Below are 18674 nucleotides of genomic sequence, written 5' to 3'. Positions count from 1 at the left end.
ATACCTCTACGGCCAGCGAGATTGTTCTGTTTCCGTTTCCTCAAGGTTCCCCCATGTAAGTTTGCTCAAAGACACACGATAAATCTCCATTTACTAATTCATACTTTGCAACAGCGAGGTTCAAAGTTCGACTGGCAGCGTAGAGTCCGACTCCCCTTGGTCTGAGAGTCCCTTTACGAAAGTGTGGAACGATGACCAAGATAGGGATAAGGAGTCTGCGACTGGCAACTTCTTTGGCTTCATTTCGACGATCAGTCTCGCTCCGCAGACGTCTTTGGAGGATGCTTGGTCGACGGAGACGGTGACCCATGAAGATGAGACGGCCTTTCCCACGGTGACGTTGGTGGACGAGGATTCGACGACACTGTCCGAGCCCGAGACCGCCAACGAAACCAATGCCGAGACAACGTTCGAGATACCGACGCTGGAACTACCATCGGTATCGAGTTCGTCGACTGGTTCAGGCACCTCGTTCACGACAATCCCGCGGGCCACGACAACCGCGGAGGAGTCGCCAACCCCAGAAGCGACAACCATGATGCCTGTGGATTCTCCTGGAGATTCTCCTGGTCTCTCCCCAGGCCAAGTCATCGGCGTCGTCGTAGGCACCATAGCCTCTCTGGTGGTTGTCATGGTGGTCATCCTCCTCTTCCTGCTGTACCGCCGTCGCAAGCATCGGGCAGCGTCACGCCGGCCAACGATCCGCCTAGTCGGTGGACCGGACCCTGATCCTACGGCACGGGGCTCACAGATATATCTGCCCGTGATGCAGCGGCAGGTTGTTGACAGCAGAGATCTGTTGGCCGGAGGTGTTCGGAGAAGTGGGTCCCCGTCTCGGTGCTCCGACCGGACCGTCTCGGAGCTGTCACCCAGCGAGGCGGTTGAGGGCAGGGACACGATCGATGGGATAGTTGATGGGTATACTTCCAGTGTTTATAGTCAACCGAGTGACCAAGGGGAGTCTCGGGGTGGTACTAGGAGTTATGTAGATTTTAGTCATTGACGTTGTTTATCTATTCACATTGTTTGATGCCATGGTGGACATTTGTTGCGCAGTTTGAAATTATACCTTCTACTTTCCTTTATCAAAAATCATGAGAGAATATTTATCCATGTGATCTAGTTTATAATTCCATTGTTTTCCTACTCTCATGGGAAAGGGGCGTAGGTCTTTACCCTGCGAACCCCTCCTTTTTGTGTGTTGAGTTCAGCTACCCTGCGTTGGGCCGTCCATGAGGTTCTAGAATTACGCACATTCACTAGTTGAAGTACACTGAACAAGCTGTTTGACTTTCATGACTCTCCGTTGGCTGCAAAACACAAGTCACGAGTACCTTCAGTGAATCAGAGTTGTTGAGTTTTCGGGTACAACAAACGGCTGGGTATCGCAGCTTTACAATCACCCAGGAATACCAACGCCGAACAATCTCCTTCTACCCGCAGTCGATATCGTACAATTGTATTATCACATAACATAGGTCGTCTGTCTTTTTTTTTCTTCGTCTAAGAACCAAGCCCCCAGCGGCCATGATATCCCAAAAAACGCCGTGCCATGCCGCAGTCGAGTGAAGATGTACATGTATACACGGAGAATAAACCCTCCCCTCTCCCACAATATGAGCTCCGAAACCCCTCCCTCTCGCCAAGAACTCCTCGTCGCCGTGGTGAAGGCCTGAGACGCTTGTGTGGTGGTGTCGTGCTCCCCTGGCCAAATCATACAGTGTCGCCTCTCAACCAGTATCATGACTGGTCGGAGACTTCCCCCTCATGGTTTCGTCTACCGGTCCTTGTAGACCTTGGGCTTCCAGCCCTCCTTAACGTCGGCCTCCTGCTCCAACTTCTCTTTTATGGGGCCAATCTCACGCTCAAAGCGCTCCTTTGCCCGCACAATCTTGCTCTGGAGGTAGAAGCTACCACCCTTCTGGGGGTCGTTTGCGTCAAACAGCCGCTTGTAGCGCTCGAGCACCTCCTCGATGTTGGCCTGGCCGCCGGCGGGGGGCTTGACGTTGAGGATCTTGCAGGCCTCATCGAGGGTCATGCCTGACGAGAGCGAGGCGCCGCCAGTGGTATTGCCCGCCTTGACCTGGGCGCGCTGGTACGCCGATGCGGCAGAGGCCTGCTTGTAGGCGGCCACGAAGGAGCGGCCGAGGATTCGGGAGCCTGTGAGGAAGGCTGTGATGACGAACTTGTGCGCCTGTGGAGAGAGTGTCAGTGAATTCGTGTAGAGACCACCGGGCCAGAGAGCGGCAATTCGGGAAGAGGTAGAGGGGCGAGGTTCAAGTATCGGCTTTCGGCTCAAGGTGCGCATACCATTGTGAGGGTTAATCAGAAAGATTAGAACTCGGTCAATGTAGAGAGATCGCTAGAAAGCGACGTAGAGAATTGTACCCTCGTTTGCGACGGGGAAGAGGAGGATCGTGGGGGATGGGGCGGGCTGCTTCTCTTACTTGGAGACCCGGTCTTCGACTTTTTCCCCGGGAGCAAAAGAGAATTGGCGGGTCATTCCGAGGTCGGAATTTTGCACCCTCCGACCGACCGGCGCCTCCGATTCAGCCGATGTTCAGCCGTGGTGCAGGCATGAGAATTGTTCACCGCGATTCACCGAGCTTCACCGAGATCTCCGCCCAGTGGTTGTCAGAGGTGGAGGGGATGTTGGTTGATGGAGATTGTTGGGTTCACGGATACGAGCATCAGAAGACGCAGGTGACTCTTTTTCTTTCAATTAAATTCAAAACAAAGGCTTCCAGGGTAGAAATTGTGCTGAAGGACTTTGCATCTACCTTGCCTCTCCCCTGGTCTTCCTTGAAAGACGGTCTAGGACTTTCACCTCGGCCACCAACCTTACGCAGAGCTGTCTACACTAACGTACATCAACCCTTCGACCTCACATCTAGAACCTACACATCTGACATTTCGTTTTAGTTTCTACTGCACCTTGTCCATCTGCCACCATGCCCATGAGCCCCGAGGAAGTCATCGCTCTCCTGCAACGGGAGGGCAGTGGACTGTCCCCGGATACCTACGACGAGACCAAGGAGCCTGAGGATGCCCGCCCCAAGAGGATTCAGCTGCTATCTAGCGTACTAGAAACATGCCAACAAGCATCCAAGCAGCCAGAGCCTGACCTTGAGGCCGTTGCAAAGGCTCTAGGTGATGGAAGCCGAGATGGTAAGATGACGCTTATACGAAGAACATCGTCTACTAACATGGCGTAGTGGCCTGGAGAATCCCATATGGCGAGTCTGGGATACTAGAATTCTTCCTCGACATCATCGCCTCTACCGAACAGCAGAAGCATGGCGTCAAGGTCCATGCTCTGCGCATCATTGGCAACTCTTGTGCGGACACCGACGAGAACCGTGCCCGAGTTGTCGAGGGAAAGTATATCGTCTCTATCATCAACCATCTTCAAGATGAGAACCTCGTTCCGTACTTGATTCCTGTCCTGTACAATGTCCTTGTCGACTATGGTAAGTGATCCCCTCCCAAACCTCTGGATTTAATGCTCACATCCGTAGAACCCGCCCAGCTTCTAGCCTCGCAATCACGACTCAACAGCCATCTCATTTCTCTTCTCAAGTCCCCCAGTATCTCCAAGTTTAGCGCCATCATAACCTACTTCTGCAAGATCCTCGCCCTTCTGGTAACCCAAGACGGTGAGCCTGCCGTCGCAGACCCCCAGACTGTTGAGGTTCTTCTCAAGCTCTCTGCCAGTCCTCCTTTCAACGATGACTTGGAGGACTTCATGGCTCTTGTCTCTACCGCAGCGAGCTATCTCGCCAACGAAACGTTCCAGGAGAGCCTCCTCAAGGATCAGCGGATGAACACATTCATGACTGCCTTCGAGTTGGCGCTCACGCAGTTCGACGGGCAGGCCGAAGAGCAGGGAATAGACAAGGAGCTGAGCCAGTTGTGTGTTTCGTTGCTTACAACGCTGGCTGACCTGACAGCCGCCGACGCTTTCCCTCAATACTATCCCCTCGACAGCTCTGTGCCTCAGAAGCTCCTGAGTTGGCTCAAGGGGACAAACCCTAGTCTCCAGTCGGCAGCTTGCCTAGCTCTGGGAAATCTCTCTCGTTCCGACGAGACATCTTTGGCTCTTGTTCAGACTCATCAGGCTCATCGTCCTCTCATCGATGTCCTCTCTGATGCCTCGGTCAAAGACGCTCAGCACCTCCACTCGGCGCTCTCGTTCCTCAAGAATCTCGCCATCCCGGCCCAGAACAAGCCTCTGCTCGGCGATGCGTTGGAGCCAGCAAGTGTCCCACGGATACTGACCATCGACACTCTTCCTCAGGTTCAGTTCTCTGCTGTGTCGCTGGTCCGCTTGCTTCTTGTCAACTGCGCCCCTAATGTCCGCCGAATTTGTGCGCCTCGATCTGGAGAGTCGTCGGATCAGCACACAAGTCTTCATGATATTCTCTCAGTGTTTGATCGAAGTGATACCGAGCCAACGAAACTTGAAGCTGCCCGTAGCGTTGCTGCTATTTGCCGCGTGCTCCATACGACACCTGTTCTGGAGGCACTTCCTGCATGGAAGGCAGAAGAGAGTGACTCTACCGAGGCCAACGAAACTCAGGCAAGGAGTATGTTTTACGCCAAGCATGACTTGTCCAAGGCGCTTGCTTTCCTCATCACTCAGGAGAAATGGCCCATCCTTCGATCTGAGGCATGGTTCGTCTTTGCCCTCATCTCCCGAACCAAGGAGGGCGCCAAGGTTGTTAGCAGTGTCCTCTCTGTTCCCGGAGCAACTGATGCTCTCAGCTATGCAATCACAGGCAAAGCGGCCACAAACAACGAACAGAAAGCTCTTGAAGAGGCTGAGTCTGATGCCCCTGTGGTTGTCCCTGAAGGACTCGGCCTTCAGCCTCAACAAGTCGACCCTAAACAAAAGGCTAATATGACCAAGGTGGACAGGGAGAATTGCCTGGTGCTGTGTACCGAAATTATCAAGAATGGGGAGGACATCGAGTCAACGCAGCAGGGCTTGTTGCAGGACTTGATTCGACAGGGCACACAGCTGCTCACACAACCCAAGACAGAGGAGTAAAACATCATGTCAGTAACCATAGTCAGGGATAGTGTTAGACAAAACAAGATAGAGTCACCAAGGAGCATAGAGCAGGGCCATGTTGGAACCGATAAGGATAACTTTTGACAAAGCAGACACCTGTGCACACGCGATGCATCCATTGACCAACTGATTACAGAACAAAGCCGGTGATCATGCAGTAAATTTCTTGAGCTGGACCTAGAGAATCCTCCCTCCAAACCCGGCCAAGCCTTTCATCAGAGCCTCGAACCGACGTTGCCCCTCCCTTAGAGACGCAAAGAGCAAAACCCTCAAACACCAGTTCCCTTTTTGCAAGTTTATTTCTTGGCCGTCTCGGCCTCGGCCGCATCCCGCGCACGCTTCTGTCGGGCACCCTCGTATCGGGCGTTGCTTCGGGCGACACGGAGAGTTCGGTAGGCACCCTCCTTGAGAGCGGCGGGGATCTCGCTCTTGCTGATCTCCTTGACGGCGATGTCGGTGGGGGCAATAGGGAGGACAGCGGAGATGGCGGAAGCCTTCTCGATCTTGGAGACGTCGGTCTTGGTGTCGCCCTTCTTGGGGGCGTTGGACCGGCGGGGGAGGAGGATCAGTCGCTCCTGGTAGGCCTTGAGGCGGGCGACGTTGGCGGCCAGGGACTCCTCAGAGAGGTTCTGTCGGCGGGAGTCGACGGAGATGCCGATGGTGGGAGCGAAGGCCTTGGGGATACCAGCCTCCTGTGAGGGTGTTAGATTGTGCGCCAAAATTTCGTATACTCTCCTCGTCGGCGATTTTTTTGTGGAATTTCGCATCGACTGAGAAAGTGGCAGAATCATACCTTGAGCTCAGCCAGGGTGAAACCGCGGCCGGCACGGACACGGCGGTTGTACTTGAGGGTAGGGCATCGCACAACGGGTCGGAGCTTGTCGACGGGTCGGGGAGCAAGGGCAGCGGCCTTGGCCTGGCGGGCAGTGCGTCTCCGCGACTTCTTGCCGGGCTATACCACACAAGTCAATATTTCAAGCTCATGATGGAATTTTTTCGAGACGGCATCGTCTTCTCTCGTCGGGGCATCGCCATACCTGGTCGAAGTGGGTTCGAACCCGGCGCTGCCAATCCTTGCGGAAGTCTGTATGAGGGGTCAGTCGCTGGAGTCCTTGATCTCGTCGGTTTTCATCGTTGGTGGTGCTCACGGTTGTTGACAAGCTTCTGGTTGTGCTTGATCGCCTGTGGGAAATCAAGTCAGTGAATGCCTCTGACGGCGATGATGAGCATCGCATTGGGTGTTCCAGTCCATACCATTGTGTCTGCTTGCGATCAAACGTGCTCCGATTGTCGATGGTCGGTCGGGTCGTGAGGCGTGGGAAATTCGGAGAGTTGAGGCTTGTCAAATTCTAAGAAGGGTTTTCGTGCCCTACACGTGCTACGCAGTGGTGGGGTTAGGCGAGAGGTGGAAATGGATCGTGTGGGTCACGTGTTGTGCGCTGGGGCACGACCATCAAATTCATGATTTCGCTCATGAGCGGAATATTATTGCAGCGGACTCCGGCAAACCTCGCTTGCACCGACGCTCGGTGGTGCTCAGGGAGGGTCAGATCGATTGGAAGCCATCATGAATGACAAAGGACTCCGGTGACGAGCGTTCGATCGAGGACGAGAAGTATTTTACAACCCCGGAGTCATCAAGTGAAGACCGAACGACATTCTTGATCTTGGCGATACAGCAGCCAATTGGAAAGTGCATCCTCACGGGATCTCTCGACCACATGTCCTTCAATGACTTACTCGCCTCCCTTGTCAAAGAAACCACGGGCAAATCAGATGCCAACCTTGAGCGCGATTGGGGGAGGAAGTACTCATTTGCCTACCTACCTAACTTTCACGGCTGCCGAGACCGTGGGCTGCTGCCGTCACTGACGGAGCCATCACTGTTACCACTCATGATAATGAATGTCCATTCACGATTCCCTCTCAAAGTTCGCAGCGGGAGGGAGACAGTATTGTGTACCGTTCCCCAAAATTCGCCAAAAAAAAAAAAAAAAATTGATAGACGCTGGGATTTCAAGGCTTTCTGCGTGAGAACAAACCTACAAGGGCAGGTGGCTTTATAATAGCTCCTGGACAAAACGAACATAGCTCTGACACCAAGTGGCCATTGACAAAGACATAACCAACAGAATTGCTTTCCAGTACAGCCAAAACGTTATTTTTATCAAGAACGCTATACCTGTGTCCTAGGTACATAGTGTGTTTAGCCTTTGGCATGTGATGACATCCCAACTCTGTCCGTTACTCGAGTTGCAACAGTGTGCATATGGAAGGGGACTCCCTTTGGTCTTGCTTGGCTGGAAGATGGAGCACCGGGGTTCGTTGGAGGCGTAATCGATGACACAAGGTCGCATGCCATCATCCCAGCAATGCATGGGCTATGTCAATAAGCCAGGTACCAGTGCAATCCCAAGGACATCTGCAGGTTCATGGTGAAGTTTGAGGTTGTTGATGCAGGCAGTTCAAAGATGGTTAATCACGGGGGATGACGGCGTAGGTCGTCCACATCGTATGGGCTTCACCCTCTCATTAACAGTCAGGAGAGCGCAAATCCAGATTGTGACTGCAATTGAACTGAATCACTTGATCGATGACGCATATGCAGTTTATGCAGCATAATTCTTGCCTTGAAGGTTTGCATTTACAGACTGAAACTTCCTCAACAATCCGAACCCACTTTGGAAATTACCTGGCCCATGCACCTACTCCCCCAGCCCCAGGCAGCAGCCCTTCTGCCTAACCCATCAGGCCCCAACTCCCAGCTCCCTCGCCTATAAAATCTTCGTCTCCCTCCCGCCATTTGCTTGTTTTTTTTCTTTCTTCTTCATACTTACCTTATTCCGATTAACCCCGCTCAAGAATGGGGGGAATCAGTGTGGAGGGCCTGCATTGCACAGCGCGGAGTCGCTCCACGCTCCATTGTCCTTCGGGGCCATGGGGGGTGTAATTTTTGATTTATCACATCTTTTCATTGTGTGCGTCGCTTTACGTGACGGCATGAAGAAGAGTGCTGCCAGTGATTTGCGACGGATAAGCTAGGGATCCTGTGGGACCTAAGTAAGCTGCGGTCAGGCTCTCGGGTTTCGTGGAAGGTGTGCTGTTGATTCGTAGACATCTTGATAATGGGAGTTGATCTCTGATATTCATGTCCCAGCAGTGATGGCTGCCAATCGATCTTCCGCAGTGTGTGGTTGGCTTGTAGTACCTAGGTGGACACTACCAATCCCCCTTGAACACCAGCTTGCCAACACCATCAGCTCTCCTGCGCGATGCCCTTCTTGCATGTCATTTGCTTGGTCTACCCGAACAGCTGTGCTCGTTGTGCCTGTCTGTGTGTCTGCCGAAGTCCAACCCCTGTTTAACATTCCCATCCATCCTCAATCGCGCTGCAAATGAAGCTATCCCGCATCAAAATAAACATCAACACCAGCACACCCTCGTAGCAACGCATCACCCATAGCCATGTATCTCAAAATCTCCCCAATTCCTTCAAGTCAAGCTTCAATCGCCGACCATCCTCACCTCCTCTCACCCGAAGCTACTCCGCACCAATCACAGACCCGCAATTCATGTCCCACGCACCTCGCCCGAAAAATCTCATGACACCACTTCCATCCATCCCGAACCCGCCTCAGGAACCCCACGACGACGACGAACGTCAATTCAAATCGCCAACCCCCCGACACTCCTCCTCCCACTCAATTGCCGTTGTCCAGCAACAATGGCCTCCAGGATGGGCCCCAGGAGCGTCAAGGACGCAACCCGCTTCACGTCCACCATCCCCCACGCAACCTCAAAGACGGCCACTGGCGGGTCCGCCGTTGCGCCCAAGGTGCCGCGGATCCCAGGCGAGACGCCCGAACAGCGCGTGAGGAGGTTGCGGCAGGCGCACCTCGCTGCGCAAAAGGCCCAGATCAGCAAGACGGACAAGTTCATCGACGCCTCCCGGAGGTTCCTCGATGTTGCGCACCGGTGGACCGTCGGAGGCATCGTGATATTCACAGGTACGTCCTTTACCTGGACCGAGGTGGAAGACTGTCGCTGACAGAACGATTGTACTAGCCGTCGCCGGTGTCGTCTCCATCTACTCTGTATGGGACATGCTCCGATACAACCGCGCCCGCCGCGCCGAATGGGTCGAGGCTCAGAAGCAACTCGAAGCCGACGAGCTAGCCAGCGCCCGTCTAGCCTACCTCAAGGGCGAGGCCACAGAGGAGCAGATCCTCCTCGTTGAGGAGGCCAACCGCGAGGCCGAGGCCAAGGGCGAGAAGCTACCGCCCCTGCTGGCCGCCCCCTCGCACCGCACACATTTTGAGGAGAACATCAAGCCCGCTCTCGAGGGCAGCAAGAAGGAGGATGAGCCTGCAAAGACGGGGGGCAAGGGTGTCCTGGGTCTCTTTTCCAGCAAGCTCAGCCGTGAGGAGGAGGGTGAGCAGGTGGGTTCGTCACAGGAGCGCCTGGGCTATGAGAGCCTGAGCGAGGAGGACGATGCCACAGGCGTGCGAGACAGCGATCTGGTGCGCTCAATCGAAGCTAAGGCACAGCAAGCCTGGGAGAAGGAGAAGGAGAACCAAAGGAGGGGTGGCAGCCTGGACCAGCTAGGTCTCGAGACGGCGGGAGGCCCATCCTCTCAGAAGAAGTCCTGGTGGAAGTTTTGGTGAGCTGCAGCAAGAGAATTGGAAAGACCAAAAGACAAGGTAAGGGACCAGAGGGATGGTGTACGTCACGCGGTCACAAAAAAGAAGAGTGTATCATATCGTGTAGATTGGCAGTGCATTAGACGGCGTCGGGGGACCATCTTGTATGTACCATCACGGGGAAACAAGCCCTACTTTACCATATCTATTCAAAATACCAAGCGAATGAAAGAGTAAAGCCATGGTCCCGTTGGGTGATTCTTGATCATGTTGTGAGCTCGTCAACAGCTCTAATATTATGTTTTGTATTGGCGCTATGCGGTACTGGTGTTTTCATCTATACCTCACGATCAACCAGATCGTATTAGTAAATCCTGTCCCCCTGTTTCCGTGTTGGCGACGAAACGTGTCGACTGAGCAAACGCTGCCTGCAAATAACCGCTTGTTCCGGACCTTAACTCCAAAGCCGCATACAAAGAAAAGCTGAAAGACCGTATGTCCGTATGCCCGTATCCATAGCCCATCTGTACCAAAGTCCATAAAAATATTGACCTTCCGAAACCACCAAACGCCTTTACACACTCTGCTGGCCAGGGTCGTGTCTCCTCAAAATAGGACACCCTTGGTTGCATGCATCATATCCCTAATAAAACGATTTCCCTTGCCCAATATTTTGTGCAGCTCTTCCTTGTAGGCGGTAATGCAAGGAGTACTGGGCTTGGGCGCTTCTTTTTCTACAGTCATGCCTATCATCGACTGGGTTTCTGAGTTAACCACAGACTGGCCAAGGCGTCGCCGTGCTGCTCGCTGGTCCAAGGGAGCCACATGATCGTTCCACAGTGACGGATTCTCCTTGGGGTCCACGATAATCCTCTGATCCCCCTAGCCAATGATAATGTGGTTGAAGTGACCAGGAACCTTGAGACGGCACTTTTCGCAGTCTGATCGGTATCCTATGCTGAAGCTCTTCTTCATGCCGGGTTGCCACGTCCAATTGTTAATTGTGTGTCGGTTGCGGATGTGATTCCTCCGAGGTGAGGGAGTTGTGGGATCGCCCTCGGCATCACCCGACTGAGCTGAAGGAGCCTCGACATCCATCATCGCGTTAGGGTGCTCCATCTCGTGGCAAGGCGAAGACTCAATAGGCAGGTTGGGGTGCTCCATATCCGGCGTGGGGTTGCCTTGGGCGCTGATGTCAAACTCCATGACGGTGGGTGTGATGGGTTGGCCGCCCATGGAGTCGTCGCACTCGGAAATGGGGGAGGGAAGACGTCGGTTGTTCTGGACGGCTTGCCAGCCCGAGGCCATGGTACGAGGGACGCACTGATCATCAGAGAAATCTGTCGGTTGATGGCCGAGATTCACAACACCGTTTAGGGTGGTCACAGTCGGGCCAGGTCCTGCCCACTCGCACTGCTGGCCTCTAACCTGCGCAGCAAAGCTGGGTTGAATTGGAGTTGGCATACGGCCGTTGGTGTTGTCAGACTCGGAGCCAACAGGGCCGAATTGACCTTGCTGCTGGAGAGAAGCTTGCATCAGAGCCATATCGGCGTATGATTGAGGCTGCGCCATGCCCATTGACGAAGACCACTGCGAGAAGTTGTGCTGCGAATACTGCTCGTCCGAGTCGGAGCTCTGGGGTGTGATGGCTGACGAGGAGAGCCATTGCTGCGAGGCTCGGGGAGAGGTGCGGAGAGGGAGACACTGGACTCGTTTCTGCACAATTGTCAGTACTCAAGCTCCAAGAGCAAGTCGGACAGGATCAAATGAAGCAAACTCACGTTTCGGTGCTCGCCGAAACTTGTCGAGCCATTGCCATTGGCGAGCTCCTCCTCCTCACGGGCCCGTTTCCGCTGGTCGATTCCAGATTCAACGGCAAACATGCTGGGCGAGTCTTGACGGTGTTTGCTGTAGAAAGAGCCTGTCGAACCGAAAAAGACTGGAGAAAAAACCGAGCTGGCGGATCAAGTGATGTCGACACTGCTGTCGGACCCTGCGTGTTAATGCAGGTGGAGCAGGCGAGGGAGGGAAAGGTCCCTTGGGAAGCCGTATCGCGGGGGTATCCGACGCAAGGCGATGTAGTAGCGTGATGTGATGCTCAAGTCGAGTACGAGACGGCTTTGGCGTGAGATTATGTATGCGGCAATCGTTTTTCAAAGAGTGGGAAAAAGTGAAGGGGTTGGGCTGAGCTGAAGAGAGTTGAGAGTTGGCGTAAGAGAGTCGTTAGAGTTGAGTTCACGAGGAAGGTGGCGGCCCGTGGTCGGCGAAGGAACCTGGAAGGCACGGGTGGTGGACCACAGGCTGTGAGGGGGAAGGAACCTGGAACGCAGGCAGGCAGCCGGCGGGCGGAGGCGTATGGGCGGAGGCTGGGCTGGGGCGGAGTGCCGGCTCTGACCTTTTTTTTTTTTCTCCTTTGCAGGCGGGAGGGAAAGGTGAGGGCGACAGAGATGAGAAGGAGATTAATAAGAGAATGAGTGAGACAAGAGAAAGGAGCGAGTGAAAAGGGTTCTCTGAAATGTCTTGCAAGTGCAGAGGGTCGGTTGTTGGTATCTTCAGCCACTTTTGTAGATCGGCTGGCGAGTGTAAACAATAGGTACCACAAAAAAGGAGGACGATGAATAAGAACCGACGAATTAGGTATTAAAAAAAACAAGCTGGTGACAACCGTGAATACTGTGAATAGCCTAATAAAGGCTCGCAAGAAACTAAATGGACGATGAATTACAATGGTTCACTGTTGAATGGAATATGAGAAAAAGGGGGCCGTTTGCTTGAGTGTGGTGTGTGTGTGTGTGTGTGTGGATGGAAGAATCAAGACGGCATGGTAGAGTTTGTATGGAGCCCAGCCAGCCATGGCGCGTCTCGTCTCGCACCAGACGATCCGATTCTGTTTGTTTGTTCATGCTAGGGCCCTCGAGGCAAGGCAAGGCAAGGCAAGTCGTGGGGTCGCCGAGAACCCGAGTGTTTGCCCTTCCAAGGGCATGGATCTTTGGTGCTGTAGGTAATCATGCTCTGCCTCCCTGTTAGGTCATGGGTTATCCAGGGTCTGTCATGCCCATCATCCATCACGAGAATCGGCGGGCTCAGTGGACAGCCCCGGGGCACACGGACCATGAGATCCGGACCGTGGCCAAGAGTGCGCTAGACTGCTCGCTCAGACACGACGTGGTTCACCATGTTTGAAAGGAGTTGAGAGCTGTCAATCCTTTTAACTGATCTTGTACGTTAGGTTTCAGTTCTGTTTTGCTTGGTTGGCTGCGGTTTCAGTAGAGCTCGAGTTCATCTGAGACGTCACAAACGACACGGCATTGGTGTCAGTGTCTTAGACAAGGGAAGGGCCCTTTGGGGTTCCCTCGGTTGTTCCACAGTTAGATATAGGGTAGTATCGCCTGGACAAGAGTTGGTGACGAGACTCGGCTCTGAAGTAGTAAAGAAAACACGATCGCCTCCATCCGGGCTTGTGGTGCAAGACTAATGGCTTTGGGTGGTCTCTAGGAGCTTTCGTTAGGCGAGTTGCAGGGTCCGTGATGCTCAACAACCCCTTTTGTTGGTGACACCACATTCCTGGTGCACGAAGGGATCCTCAAGATCTGAGCGCAAAGAGATTTACGAGCAGCCACGATACCGCGTCGCCATGGCATAATACCCTTCTGCATACCGACGTCACGGCGACGCTTACCCCTTTGCCATCTCAGAGATGTGACTCCCATAGGTCCAAAATGAGGGAAGAGAGTACAGCGATTTGCCCAAGACTTGGGCCTGTTCACGTTTGTTTCTGAGAGGCGTCAATTGGTGTGATGCTCGGAAAAGTGGTGGTGCAGCACTAAGCTTCCAGTCCCAACTAGTGCCTCGGGGAGGGACCCTGAACCTCCAAACAGAGACATGGACCCGTTCATGAGCAGTCTCCGCAAGTCCGAGCCGCTATCCTCTCAACTAGAAGAAGGCAAAGGGATAGAAGCACACACTCACATGAGAAGAGGAGGTTGAACACTGGGTCACCAATATCTTTACCGGTGTGCCTCGTTGGTTGGCCATGACTTGACGATTTGCTCTCCTCTCTTTTCCCCGTCCCATCTGATTGATCTGCATACCTTGTCCCCCAGCCGGTATCGCCGTGAAGCCTGAATGGGCAAACCTAGATGTCCCATGCAACACTCCAACATGCGGCCACTCATCCACAACTGCGGAGGGTTGCACCCTGAGGTGAGAGGTCAACTAGACGGCGGTCAAAAAAAGATCACCCGTTCCTTGCATTCATCCCGACTACGAAGCTCCGATTCGGGGAGAGGCTGGAATGCCGTTACAGAGAAGAAGGACGAGAGAAGCTCAACCGAAGTACTAAAGCCAGCCTCCATTCTCGTCAACTCTACCATATTTTTTTTTCTTTCTCTTCACTTCCTTCACCTTCACATGAATCTCCACGGCCTTGAGCTCTTGTCACGGACACACACCGGAGCCAATTGAGCTTGGACCATTGGCAATTGCAAATTTCTAGAACCCTGACGTAGTGACCCAGGTAGCTTGCATGTAACTCCCTGGGCCTGGACCTGTGCAGAGTAACCACGGTCATCCAGAAAAGGCCCCTGTAGTGACCCCTCGGTGGGGACCCCTCCGAAGCTGCTCCGGTCGCTTGGCCCGTATGAGTGTGTGCCTTTCGCTTTCAGGCTTTTTGAGTCACAACCTGAAATTGAATGTTGCTTGGGCAGCTTCTTCTTTCTTCGAATCTTTGACCTGTGATCCTCCTCTTGCAGCTCATCTTTCATCATCGACTCCTTGAATCTCAAGCCTCGTGGCGCCCTTGCCGAAGGTTTCTTCAAACACAGAATTACGCCTCTTTCGTGATCGTCTTTCGCCCTCGCCGGAGCTGCACTAAAATATTAACTTGAACTACCGCTTCCCCCACCTTCCACCGATCCAATGTAAACCAAACCCCTCCAAAAAATCCAGAATTTTTTTATTCTTTGAGAGAGAACAATAACAGCTCACAATGCCTTCAGCCGAGATGCCGATCGCTGCCGACGATACCAGAGGTTAGTTTTTGGGCTCTTTGCGCTTGTTGTTCCCCTCCTTGCTTGGTGGTTGGGTTCGTCGGAGGAGCCATGATGACTCGACAAACTTCTTCGCGGTACGCGGTCGAACAGACATGCTTCTTCAAGAGAAATTTGCACGAGATATTATGGCTTGATGGACTGGTCTGGGACTATGCTTCCAATGCGCCGCTCCTATTATGCTGTGCCGCTCGCATAGGCTCCTCTGTCTTCTCCCCATGACTTTGCGCAACCTCGTCTTGTCCAACACAGAACTCATTCGCTAACTTCAAACCCCCAGTCCTCGGACAGGATCCTTTGATCCCTCCTGCTCTCCTCACCTCCGAGATCCCTCTCACAGAGGCCGCTACCAACACAGTCGTCAAGGGCCGTAACGATGCCGCCGACATCATCCTCGGCACCAGCGACAGACTTCTCGTCGTCGTAGGCCCCTGCTCCATCCACGACCCTGCCGCCGCCCACGAGTACGCCGCCCGGCTCAAGGAGCTCTCGGACAAGCTCTCAGATGACCTCTGCATCGTTATGCGTGCCTACCTCGAGAAGCCCCGGACGACTGTTGGCTGGAAGGGTCTGATCAACGACCCTGATATCGACAACTCTTTCAAGATTAACAAGGGTCTCCGGGTTTCGCGACAGCTCTTTGTCGACCTCACCAGCCGAGGAATGCCAATTGCTTCCGAAATGCTCGATACCATCTCCCCTCAGTTCCTTGCTGACTGTATCTCGGTCGGTGCCATCGGTGCCCGAACCACCGAGTCCCAGCTTCACCGTGAGCTGGCCTCCGGTCTGTCTTTCCCTGTCGGCTTCAAGAACGGCACAGACGGTGGCCTCGGCGTTGCTATTGACGCCATTGGCGCTGCCGCTGCTCAGCACCACTTCATGGGTGTCACCAAGCAGGGTCTGGCTGCCATTACCCGCACCAAGGGTAACGAGCACTGCTTCGTTATCCTGCGAGGCGGTACCAAGGGACCCAACTTTGACAAGGAGAACGTCCAGGCTGCCAAGAAGACCCTGCAGGACAAGAAGCAGAAGTTGGCCATCATGGTTGACTGCTCCCACGGTATGTTCTCCCCTAATGTAGTGTTCGACTCTTAATGCTAACTTTGACAACTAGGCAACTCTCAGAAGAACCACAAGAACCAGCCCAAGGTTGCCAAGGTTGTTGGCGACCAGCTCCGGGAGGGTGAGAAGGCCATTGTCGGTGTCATGATCGAGTCCAACATTGGCGAGGGCAACCAAAAGGTCCCCGCCGAGGGCCCCGCCGCCCTTGAGCGCGGTGTCAGTATCACTGATGCCTGCATCAACTGGGAGGATACCGTCACTGTCCTCGAGGATCTCGCTGAAGCTGTCCGCACTCGCCGCTCGGTCAACAGCGCCTAAGTGTCTGGCATATCAATGTAGTGTTTAAAAGGGGATTGGTGTTATCGTTTCGAAAGTTTCAAGCTAGAAAAAGGAATCTAGTCGAGTTGTGAGGGTCGGGCTTTGGGAGTTTATTGACTTGGACTCACGTGGATACGTCGAGAGGTGGAAATCAAAAGAGTCGGCGCATCTAGGTTTGCATTCAAAAATTGTCATGATGGATGCTTTTGGATATATGCTTTGCATGGATACGAAAACACAGCGTCCAGGAAAGCGCCTGTGTAGTCTGTATTGAAAGTTGACACACTTGGAGCCAAAATGATAGTCATGATACCCTCCCAGATCAAACTCCAAACTCCGTTCTATACCAATATCCCGTGTCAAGCCATATCGCAGTCAGAGCCAGCCACCGCATAAACATCTCTGTGACCTCATCGAAAATTCCCTGGCATCGGGGCGTAGCTCTGCCTTCCTAGTCCAGGGCCCTCGCGCCACGAAACAACCTTCTTGAATGCAGCCCAGCCCAGCAAGCCGACTGTACCAATGATGAACCCCCACACAATGATCTTGTCCTTGTTGCTGTCACGTTGGAAGCACATCGTCGTGACGTCCTCCTCTGTAGCGCCCTTGCAAAAGCTGATGCCCTGCTTGAGACAGAACGCCTTTGTGCACTCGGAACATGACTTGGACTTGGAGCGCGGCTCCAGCTCAGAGCGGATCTCGTTTGCGGGGGTAAAGTCGCCGTAGTCGAGGACTGCGGAGCGGCGTAGCTGGGAGGGGGATCTTTCGCCCTTGGGTCCGAGGGGGATGATGGTGCTGTTCTTGAAGCATGTGCATTTGCAAAAGGTCGGCGCGGCTGCGACTCGTTGTTAGACACTCATTGTTGGAGACGCGCGTCAGGGGTGAACGTACATGCTGCCGCTAGCGAAATGAAGGCTCCTAGTAGGAGTATGATGAATGATATGCGCGCCATTTTGGAAGAGTTTCAAGTGTCAGATCGAGGTTCTCTTGATAGATCCTCATGTGGTGAAAGGTCGCACGTCACTCACTTGAGGCTATCGACAAGCCCGCGACAAAGTGGGTCACTTGTCAGCCTCGTCTCATCCTATTGGCTAATGTGACCACACCGGAAAAAGTTCCCTTTGGACCTTGTACCACCATCTTTTCGACCTCATCCTCGAAAGGAACCTTCAAGAGTCCACTCCCTAACCCTCACAATGCCTCGAATACCGCGGGTGCGGGGTCTATCGTCCCTGCAATCGGCTGTAGCGCCATCGACATCCGTCAATCGCATCCCCTTCGCCGCCCGCGCCGCCGCCCTCTCGACGTCGTCCCCCGCCCGCATCGGCAAGAACACGGAATGGGTCCGTGGTAAGCTCTGGAAGGGTGAGGCCCCCGGGCCTGAGGATCCCTACACACAGCGTCCCGAGCCCGTGGACGAGTCAAACCTGCCGGAGGAGGCTTTGGAGTACCAGCCGCGGCGTGACCGGACCCCTCGAGCCATCCAGCAATCTCGTCTTGCCCTACCACCTAAACGCACAGAGGCCGCGACAGAGGAGGAGATTCAGTCTGTCGACCCGTCCTACACACCGGCTACTACTATCGATGGTCTGGAGGAGATTGAGCCGCTCAAGACGTGGTGGGAGCAGCCTGGACACTGGGGCGAGGAGAGCGATTTCCGCGGCTTCGGCAGCGCCGACAAGGTGCAGGACAAGGCCGTGCTGGAGGTGTACCTGCGCCAGGCCCTCGTTGAGGCCCTTTCGCTGCAGGAGGCGGGTCTGCTCGAGGGATTGGTGGCCAAGAAGTGGCGTCCTAGTGATAAGAGCGAGCTCGATCAGACACTGGCCGTGGACCTCCAGGTCCAGGATGGAAAGGCTACGCTCAAGGGCGATATTTCGGCTGTCACTGGGCGATTGACGAGTGAGGCTGAGCAGCCTGAAGAGGTGGCAAAGATCTCCGTCGAGGAGGCTCAGGAGATTGTCAAGGCGTGGGATGCTTCATGGAAGACAGTCACCCTCAACGACCACCTCAAGTTTGCCGTACGATATCCCCCACTTACACCCACTGCCACATGCTAACAACCATCACAGATCCGCAAGCGTCTCTACCAACTCACCGGCCGCCTCATCTCTGACGTCAAGCTCGGCGCCGCCCGCACTCCCCACCACTTCCTCGCCCTGACCATCAACAACACCAAGCGCGGCAAGAAGCTGGCCGAGATCCTCGAAGCCCGGACCGACCTCCCTTCGCTGCCCAACGTCAAGGTGCACAGCAAGAGGATCGGCCCCATTGACCGAGAGATCGCCGTCGGCCGATGGAAGGTCATTGAGGAGGAGCTGCGGAAGCGTGATCTGCCCGTTACTGGTACAGATGGGCTGGGTAAGAATATGGAGCGTGATTGGCTCACTGGCAAGGCTTGAAGAGATGAGATATGAACAGAAAAAATATATGGGGACGAGGTTGTACGACCGTGTATACTTGTACATGTATAACAGACACATTAAGAAATGCCTTGTTTGACCAACAGTTCCACTTGAGAGTATAACGAAGCTT

The 18674-nt window shown here is 54.0% G+C and overlaps 8 protein-coding genes across 8 annotated transcripts; 4 read left to right on the top strand and 4 right to left on the bottom strand.

Moving 5' to 3' along the window:
- Positions 1-1777: 1777 nt before the first annotated feature.
- On the bottom strand, positions 1778-2313 carry LRP88_05415 (import motor complex subunit PAM16; the record flags this gene model as incomplete). The annotated part of the gene is made up of 2 exons (XM_083241967.1): positions 1778-2194; positions 2311-2313. 2 exons carry the CDS (start codon positions 2311-2313, stop codon positions 1778-1780), a joined length of 420 nt encoding a protein of 139 aa, XP_083103115.1.
- Positions 2314-2951: 638 nt separating this feature from the next.
- On the top strand, positions 2952-5050 carry LRP88_05414 (armadillo-type protein; the record flags this gene model as incomplete). Its single annotated transcript, XM_083241966.1, has 3 exons — positions 2952-3168; positions 3216-3470; positions 3519-5050. The coding sequence occupies 3 exons, from the start codon at positions 2952-2954 to the stop codon at positions 5048-5050; spliced, it is 2004 nt and encodes a 667-aa protein (XP_083103114.1).
- Positions 5051-5370: 320 nt separating this feature from the next.
- LRP88_05413 (60S ribosomal protein eL13) lies at positions 5371-6331 on the bottom strand (the record flags this gene model as incomplete). The annotated part of the gene is made up of 5 exons (XM_083241965.1): positions 5371-5766; positions 5868-6026; positions 6112-6158; positions 6223-6256; positions 6329-6331. 5 exons carry the CDS (start codon positions 6329-6331, stop codon positions 5371-5373), a joined length of 639 nt encoding a protein of 212 aa, XP_083103113.1.
- A 2479-nt stretch (positions 6332-8810) lies between these two features.
- Positions 8811-9545, top strand: LRP88_05412 (cytochrome oxidase c assembly-domain-containing protein; the record flags this gene model as incomplete). Its single annotated transcript, XM_083241964.1, has 3 exons — positions 8811-9081; positions 9140-9460; positions 9511-9545. The coding sequence occupies 3 exons, from the start codon at positions 8811-8813 to the stop codon at positions 9543-9545; spliced, it is 627 nt and encodes a 208-aa protein (XP_083103112.1).
- Positions 9546-10596: 1051 nt separating this feature from the next.
- Positions 10597-11597, bottom strand: LRP88_05411 (uncharacterized protein; the record flags this gene model as incomplete). Its single annotated transcript, XM_083241963.1, has 2 exons — positions 10597-11430; positions 11496-11597. The coding sequence occupies 2 exons, from the start codon at positions 11595-11597 to the stop codon at positions 10597-10599; spliced, it is 936 nt and encodes a 311-aa protein (XP_083103111.1).
- Positions 11598-14701: 3104 nt separating this feature from the next.
- On the top strand, positions 14702-16142 carry LRP88_05410 (3-deoxy-7-phosphoheptulonate synthase ARO4; the record flags this gene model as incomplete). Its single annotated transcript, XM_083241962.1, has 3 exons — positions 14702-14744; positions 15043-15822; positions 15877-16142. The coding sequence occupies 3 exons, from the start codon at positions 14702-14704 to the stop codon at positions 16140-16142; spliced, it is 1089 nt and encodes a 362-aa protein (XP_083103110.1).
- A 410-nt stretch (positions 16143-16552) lies between these two features.
- Positions 16553-17094, bottom strand: LRP88_05409 (putative MFS transporter; the record flags this gene model as incomplete). The annotated part of the gene is made up of 2 exons (XM_083241961.1): positions 16553-16977; positions 17034-17094. 2 exons carry the CDS (start codon positions 17092-17094, stop codon positions 16553-16555), a joined length of 486 nt encoding a protein of 161 aa, XP_083103109.1.
- Positions 17095-17338: 244 nt separating this feature from the next.
- On the top strand, positions 17339-18541 carry LRP88_05408 (uncharacterized protein; the record flags this gene model as incomplete). Its single annotated transcript, XM_083241960.1, has 2 exons — positions 17339-18160; positions 18212-18541. 2 exons carry the CDS (start codon positions 17339-17341, stop codon positions 18539-18541), a joined length of 1152 nt encoding a protein of 383 aa, XP_083103108.1.
- Between the last annotated feature and the right edge of the window lie 133 nt (positions 18542-18674).

The sequence above is a fragment of the Fusarium phalaenopsidis genome, assembly GCF_050370095.1.
Source record: "Fusarium phalaenopsidis strain FUZ10S chromosome Unknown contig_32292, whole genome shotgun sequence".
Classification (NCBI taxonomy): Eukaryota; Fungi; Ascomycota; class Sordariomycetes; order Hypocreales; family Nectriaceae; genus Fusarium; species Fusarium phalaenopsidis.
Note: the sequence above shows the minus strand (reverse complement) of the source record. Positions and strands in the feature narration are given on the sequence as shown.